An 8,386-nucleotide genomic window follows, 5' to 3' on the forward strand; every position below is an offset into this window, starting at 1 on the left:
TGACATATATTCTGTTCTTCTTCATCCGTACACGCCAGCTAGTATGGGTGTGCTATGAAAAATGTCCACAAAAACTCTATTGAATGCAGCGCTGCTAACATTCTATAAATTTAGGCGTAATCTGATGCAGTATACGCCTTAATTTATACAATTAATTGAACAAAAACTTGCTGCAGAATGTAGAGCTGGGCGAAACTGATTTTTTAAACTGACAGCATACATTCTTTCAGCGCATCGGAGCGGTAGTGAAAAAAATTGAAAACAAAACTTTTTACAAAACAAATTGAATTGTCTCGGTTTTTCATTCACGCGCCATCTTGAAAACTGGATAGTTCAAAAAAAGCGAGTGATTTGGTTTTACCTAAAAAAAGTTGTTAAAACGGATGTTTAATTTTCGAAAAAGTGTCTAATAAAGAAGTTACATTAAAAAGAACATTTAATTAGTTGAAAAATCTAAGTTTTTGCGCAGTTCCGTTGTTGAACAGTGTTTTTCATTGTTGGCATTCGAGCATCTCTGCCGCCATCTTGGCGAGTAGAGAGATGGAAAATAACGAGATGACTGACCCACCGGATATCTCCGCTGGAACTTCAAGCGAGAGTACGGATGTGGAGAAAAAATCCACCCAGACGGAAAAATCCAGCTCCAAACGACCTCCTCAAAACTTCGACTATCGTGCGGATGACCCCGCGCCGTTTAGAGTATATATCGAGATCAACAAGGAAAAACAAGAAAAAGACAAAACAATCAATCGAATTGCTGTCGGCCGTATGCTGAGAAGAATATTTTCAACTGAAGATTGTATCACGGAGATTAAAAACGCAGGAAAGAACAAAGTAATTGTCTACTTTAACAATCACATCGCGGCAAATCGAGTGATAAGGAGCGACCTCCCCACCTCGTATGGATATAAGTGTTACGTTCCCCGACATCTTGTGTCAGTCACAGGAGTGATTACAGGAATCCCGGTTGATGTCACCCTACAGGAGATCCAACAAGAAATATACAGTATCGCTCCGATTATTGAGGTGTATCGCCTCAAAAGATTCGTAAATGAAAAGCCAGTCCCAACAACGACAGTAAGCATAACTTTCCGTACCAACCAGTTACCCCCCTCGATAAAACTATTTTCGTGCTACATGAATGTTAAACCATACGTTCGAAGATCCATCCTTTGTCTAAATTGTTTGAGATATAACCACAAAACCGCCGACTGCCGTAGTGCACGCCGATGTGTTCGCTGTGGCAATCAGCACGACAACGAAATAGAGTTCGAACAGTGCAACCAAACGATGAAGTGCATTTACTGCAAAACAAACCATCCCACCGACGACAATGACTGCCCCGAACGATCCAGACAGAATGCCATAAAAACAGCAATGGCCAAGAGTGGACTTACCTACTTTGAGGCTAAAGAAAAATACGCAGTTGGTACCATTAACCGGTTTGATGCCCTCTCACAATTTGCTGATGAGCCAACTCCAGCCGGAAGCTTTGCCAGTATCCTCAAGAAGAGTACAATACCATCCCATCCAACCATTCGTCGTAGACCAGCTAGCCCTCAAATAAATGCAGGATCCAAGGAAGTTAACAGGAAGAGACCCAAAAATATCAACGAGCCCGAGACTAGTGGTGCTGGTTTGAACAACTCACAGAAGGTAAGTGAGATAGAAAAACTAAAGAATGACCTAGAAGAGGAAAAAAAGAAGACTAGATTAGAAAATGAATCAAAACTAAAAGAAGCAATTCAAGAAGCAATAATGCGTTACTACACTGCTATCTTAGAAGAATGCAGTTTAAAAGGAAAAGTACGAGAAAACTTCATAACTAAAAGTAAAGAATTTATAAGTTTTGACTCTATTATCAAAAACAATTGAACTATTAGACTCTATTTCTTCCTAACACAAAAACATTACATTCACAACTATGGATAAATTTAAAATACTACAATGTAACATACAAAGCGTAGCAAAACACAAACAAGAACTCCAACGTACTCTCATGTCACGATCCTACTCTGTAGCGATCCTGACAGAAACATGGACGAAGGAAGAACTTGAGCAAACAAACGCATACCACATCAGTGGTTTTCATAAAGCCCTTCAATCCCGTGACGATGGTTACGGTGGAGCCGCTATTTACCTCCGTAATGAACTTGGTTTTCAGAGAATCCCTTATACAACATCTTGTGACACAATCCAATGTGTGGCAATAAAAATTCTGATGAACAACATGGTCATTATTGCAATATATATAAACCCTACGACAAGTTGCGAAGTTATACATAGAGAAATCGAAAACATTACTACATTTTTTGCCAGCTATCAGAAAGTCCTCATTGGTGGCGATGTTAACAGTCACCACACTTCCTGGGGTAACAATTATACTGATCGAAAGGGCGCAAAAATTTTCCAAGTTCTGAACACTTCAAATCTAATCATCCTGAATGATGGTAGCCCCACCTACAAACCCCCAGAATTAAATAAGAATTCTTCCGCTATAGATATCACAGCTGTATCTAATCAACTTTATTTCGATATTTCTTGGGAAGTCCTGGAAGAGGCAGTAGGTAGCCATCACCTGTTGATTAATATTGAATTGAATGCTGGAAAATTACAAAAACAGAAATTCGTTTATAAACAGTCTCAGATCCTTAAACAAATGAACGAACTATCAGCAGATGAAATTTCAAATATAACAGAGCTTTCTAAGCAATCGAACCAAATTATCAAAAATAACAAAGTCAGAAATCGTTTCAACCCCAAATATTGGTGGGACGATGACGTTGAAGAGGCTTGGGTTGAGAAACAACAAGCTCTTGCTAGATTCAACAAACTATCAAATTTAGAAAATCTTTTGAACTTAAAGAAAAAATCTGCTTTGTTCCAACGAAAGAAAAAACGAAATATGAAACAAAATATTAAGGATTTCGTCGATGAAATTAACCCGCAAACAAGCTCAACACAATTATGGCAAAAAATTCGAGGACTAACAGGTAAACGAAAAACGCAACGTAACAATGCAGTGCAGGATTGTCCTACACTCGCGAACGAATTCTTGAATCTACATTTCGGACCAAATGATGTTTATATGGATGAACCAAGAAGTGTACAAGCACCAGCAACGTATAATATCTTGGATCGTGTGGGATGGTACTCTATTCTGCAGAAGAAAAAATCGAGATCTCCAGGGAAAGATAGAATAACTTACGACATGCTGCGACAACTCAAACCTGAGGTTGTTGATATTGTAATTTACGACCTTAATCAGATGTGGAGGCACGGTAATTTGTCAAACCAACTCAAAGAAATTAGAACCATAGCTATTCCTAAACCTGGTAGAGATCAGGCTACTGCCGCTGGAAACCGGCCAATATCCTTGATACCAACACTTACAAAAATTTTGAATACTGCAGTGCATCAAAGGTTACTATACTATCTGGACTCCAACAATATCCTGCCTGAACTATCTTTTGGCTTCCGAAAAGGCCAATCCACTATCACCTGTTGCACTTACGTAACCAATTTGGTTCAAGCTAACAAAAGAAAAGGAATATTAACAGCAGCCGTATTCATCGACTTGTCGAACGCTTTCAACGCAGTTCGAACTGATAAGTTAGAAAGTCTAATGGGAGATTTTAGAATACCTTACGAAATGATTCGGTGGATAATTTCGTTTCTTAGAAACAGAAAAATCTTTTTAAAATCAGGAGACAATGATATTTATAGAATAACGAGCAATGGCTTACCCCAAGGAGACGTATTATCGCCTACCCTTTTTAATGTTTATACCACCCCACTACATCAAATACAAGTAGACGACATAACACTCGTGCAGTATGCTGACGATTTTGTGGTAATCGTAGCAGCCAAAAACTCAAAAATCGCATCCGAAAAAGCGCAAATTTTTCTAAATACATTTGAATCATGTGCACGAAGCTTGAATCTCGAAATAAATCCGAATAAAACTAAGGCAATGTTCTTTAAATGCACAAATGAAAAAATGGATTTGACCATCCAAGGAACACGAATAGAAACGGTCAAAACGTATAGATACCTTGGAATTGAACTTGATCGATCTTTAAGCTACCGAACACACATACAATCTTTAGACAGAAAAGTAAAAGAACGTATGGATATGCTGAAAGTAATATCTGGGATTAAGAACGGAGGGAATCCTGAAACTTTGACATTGTTATACAGAACTCTGATACGAAGCACTATCGAATACGGTAGCCCAATTTTTGGTAACGCTGCAAAAACATACATTAAGAAATTGGAAACTTTAACTAACGCATGCTGGAGAAAAATAACTGGCTGCACCAGATCCACACCTATAAACACTCTGGCGGCTCTAGTTGCTGAGAGCCCACCGCGAATAAGAATCGACTTCATTACCTGCAAAGAGATCGTTAAACATATAGCCAATCAAACAGTCATCTGCACCCAGTTATTTGAGTCACAAACAAATGACATCCCCAACGATAAACTTACACTGATCGAAAAAATCTTTAATAGACACAAAAACATTTTTCAATCGATTGTACCAAGAGTCAGAACCAACTTTCCTAACTCGTTAGACGTTAAAACAGAAATTGATAATTTCAAGATGGTCAAAAGTAATTGTGAGGCTAGAGTCTGGAAACAAATGATACTATTTGCACAAAACACCATTTATAAAAATCGTCCGGCCATTTACACCGATGCTTCCAAGTTACAAAATTCTTGCGGAATTGGTGTTTATATAGTTAACACCAACAAAAGAATCAGATTGAGGCTAGAAACCGAAACCTGCATTACTACAGCCGAAGTACTTGCTATACACGTAGCTCTTGAACATCTCGAATGCAATCAAATTTATAAAGGAGTGATTTTCACTGACTCACTTTCTGCATGTCAAATAATAAATGCCACCTTAAAGTCCACTATCAGAAATGAAGTTGTACAACAGATCATCAGCACCGCCTACAAACTTGACACAACCATCCAATGGATTCCTAGTCACATATCACTTGAAGGTAACGACATAGCAGACACTTTGGCAAAGGCTGGCACAAACTCTCTAGATGTCTTCAAGAATGGTCTCTTTATGAAGGACGCCCTAAACTTTTTCTGCAAAGACAGATTGGCCTCAACAAAAGTGTGGTACACGGAATACTCAAAAAAGGAAGGAGAACCAGGGAAATACTTCCAGGCTATCCAGAATAATTTCGAAGAAACTCCTTGGCACATGAAACAAAAACTTACCAATTGGGAAATCAGAACTATGAACCGCATCCTATCAGGACACACCTTCTCCAAGTATTGGCTCGCAAAGTGGAGAATAGTAGACGACCCTAACTGCGACGACTGCTTAACACCCGAAACAGCAGAGCACATAATTTTGTACTGTAACAAATTCAACAACACCAGAGTAAAATACTCCTTCGGATCAAAATTCCAAACACTGATTGATTTATGTAAAGCCCAAGAAAAATCTATCTACCGAGAAGTAACAAGTTTCCTGCGAGAAATAAAATCGGAACTATAACCGGTTCGCCCGACTGCGAGGCGTATTCGGTTCCAAAAATTGCTGGGTATATGGCCATAGCCGCCGGTCCCATTCAATCGTTGATTGCTAATCGTCAATCAACACCAGAAAAGAAGAAGAAGAAGAAGAAGTCTCGGTTTTTACCAGTAAAATTCCTATTTTTATAGTTTGTAGCCCAACAAAGATTCCAACGATTTCAATGACCCGACTATAACCGGCAGATTAACATGGATCATCGACAGCACCAGTCGCTGGACGCTCCAGTACCTCAGGAAGTGCACCCCCTAGATGCTCGGCACCGGAATCCCAAGTCGGACCCACTCAGCTGTCCGATATGTGGCGTTACCCTGAGACCGCATGATATCGATCATCACTTTGCCCTGGAGGTGGATCGGCTCGATAAGATACTGAAACCGAAGAAGCATGTTTCACATGGACCGATGAATAATGGTACTGGCAGATTTTCCGTTGCCGACCTAACGATGGCCATACCCAGTGGAAGTGGATCTTCATCGTCCAGTAGTTCGACCGCTGCTGGTGTTGGAGTCAATGGACATGGTTCAATGGAAGGCTGTAGTTCGGATACGGTTGGAACGACTCCCTCAGTCAATCCGGATGAGTGCTGGGGAACTTATCAGAAAATTAAGAATAACAGACAAGCTAGACTGAAGGTAGGTTACATTTATAGGTAAGAAATAATTTGTTTATTTTTGATAACATTGAATGATTATTTTTAGATGAAATCACGAAAACGTAAGCACGAGGATAACGTATGTCCTATCTGTAATAAATTGGTTTCGGAAGAGATGAATAGTCACGTGGAGAGTTGTCTGCGGCCATCGGTGGAAACTAATGGAACTGGCAATGGAACCAAGACAAATGCGTCTGCAGCTGCTGAATCCGAGGATGATGATGACACGAATATCGATGTGGAGGGTGAATCTTTTGAGGTGTACGAATGGGCTGGTCAGACCCGGGTACGAACTGCCGGGGCTTTCCATCAGGCTGGGGCATTTGCCAGCACAACAGTCCGTGTAACGAATGCTGAAGATACAGACGATGAACTGAATGTGGATGGAGATGAAACTCAGATCTATGGACCGCCACAATACACCGAACGCGATGTGATTTATTCTACGGTTGAGACTCACGACAAGGATTCATACCTTCGAGGGTTAGTCATGGCAAATGAGCCGACTACGGTAAATCGATCTCTAGGGATTGATAATCCGGGAGAAGGATCCAGTCGAAGTTTTGGCTGTAGTAATGCTGTTCCTAGTCATGCCGCAGATTCGCGTAATGAAGAAAATTCCGATCAAATAATAGAATCACTGAAGTCCAAAATCCGTGAATATGAAGGCTACATTCAGAACCGACCAAAATGTTTGATCTGTATGGATGATTTCAAAAAACCGGTGGTTTCCATCTGCTGCTGGCACGTCTACTGTGAGGAGTGCTGGCTGCATACTTTGGGCGCCAAGAAACTTTGCCCTCAGTGCAGTATGATCACTTCACCCACCGATTTAAGACGGATCTATTTGTGAAAAAAAAAATAGCTGACTTCCCACACGAGACGTAAAGAGTAAGTGATCTAACACCCCAAATACAGGTTTAACATTCCGAACGAATTTTATTCTGCGGAAGCAAAACGAAACGGAGGAGCTCAAAGTTACCCATAAAATTTAGCATTTTTTGGATTTCCAGTAACGTTAGCAAAAGATCGAGAAAAAAACATATACAAACAACCATCGAAGACAATAATCGTCCTTAGGAACACATTTTTCCGGTTTCTCAAACAACTTTTCTCAGTATCTCACTATCGGATTTGTTCTGCATAATGGATTTTATTTTTCGAATCGTTCTGATTCATTAAGGAGCATTTTTTTTGTATCTATGCGGTTAAATGCCATACCTGTAACTGCAACAGACCTTCGATTTGGAGGCTTCGCCTCAAATATTTCTATGAATGTAAGTAACTAGTGCTTAGAATCTTAGGTTTATCCTAGATGCAATCCCTCTAAAATGTTAAAACCCAAATTCGATGAAGTGGTATTTTTTTTAGCAGACACAAGAAAAACGTTTTATTTTTTTCAAGCAGCTGTTTCTAGTAGGTATAATGTACTTCAATCATTCGTCTCTCGCGTTTACTTTATTTGCATGTAAGTATTCTCGTTCCTCATGTTTCACTGTTTATTTTTAATTTTTATTATATCTATTTAGATTTTCCTAAAAATAATAAATTTTCTATTCAAGCATAAGAATACAAGAAATAAATTATATAAAACTAATTTTTTTCTCTTTTTAAGCGCCGAAATCCAAATCTATTATCACTTTCAAATTTTACAATTCTTTCTACAAATGAATACAATTGATGGAGGGCGAATTTTAAATTGTGTGTGGCGACCGTGATTTTCTTCAAGATACCTTGATCTATTTCAGATTTTATGTACCTACCTCACATTATTAAATGTAAATTGGGTGCAGTCATGTTCAAGCTGAGAGAAATCCAAAGTGGATAATATTCAATTTCAATATTACTGATAGTATCAGATCAGTGGAGACCTTGATTGGATCGATTGACTGTAGATCAAACCGAGGATTGCCGTGGAATCGTTTGACAATGGAGCAGCTAAACGACCTTGACCTCACCGAAAGCTCCAAAGCAGCAGGTCTCAAATTCAATGTCGGAAAAATCCAAGTGAAATCCACACAGAAAGTCCTTCCAATTTCGTGGTGGCTGGGCAACAAGTTGAGAAAGTGGGAGTGCTTCCGGTATCTTGGTAGCCAGATAATAATGGTGGTGCCAAGAAAGATATCGAAACCCGGATCATAAAGGCCCGATTTGCGTTTGCGAGTTTC

General features: G+C 39.4%; 2 protein-coding genes across 3 annotated transcripts in view; one reads left to right on the top strand and one right to left on the bottom strand.

The window, feature by feature from the left end:
- The window catches only part of LOC129756339 (location of vulva defective 1), a 760,372-nt gene that overhangs the window by 711,670 nt on the left and 40,316 nt on the right, over window positions 1-8,386 (bottom strand). The window lies entirely within an intron of this gene.
- Window positions 5,700-7,775, top strand: LOC129756343 (E3 ubiquitin-protein ligase Rnf220-like). Its single transcript, XM_055753202.1, has 2 exons — window positions 5,700-6,198; window positions 6,265-7,775. The coding sequence occupies exons 1-2, from the start codon at window positions 5,755-5,757 to the stop codon at window positions 7,069-7,071; spliced, it is 1,251 nt and encodes a 416-aa protein (XP_055609177.1). The 5' UTR covers window positions 5,700-5,754; the 3' UTR covers window positions 7,072-7,775.

The sequence above is a fragment of the Uranotaenia lowii genome, chromosome 3, assembly GCF_029784155.1.
Source record: "Uranotaenia lowii strain MFRU-FL chromosome 3, ASM2978415v1, whole genome shotgun sequence".
NCBI lineage: Eukaryota > Metazoa > Arthropoda > Insecta > Diptera > Culicidae > Uranotaenia > Uranotaenia lowii.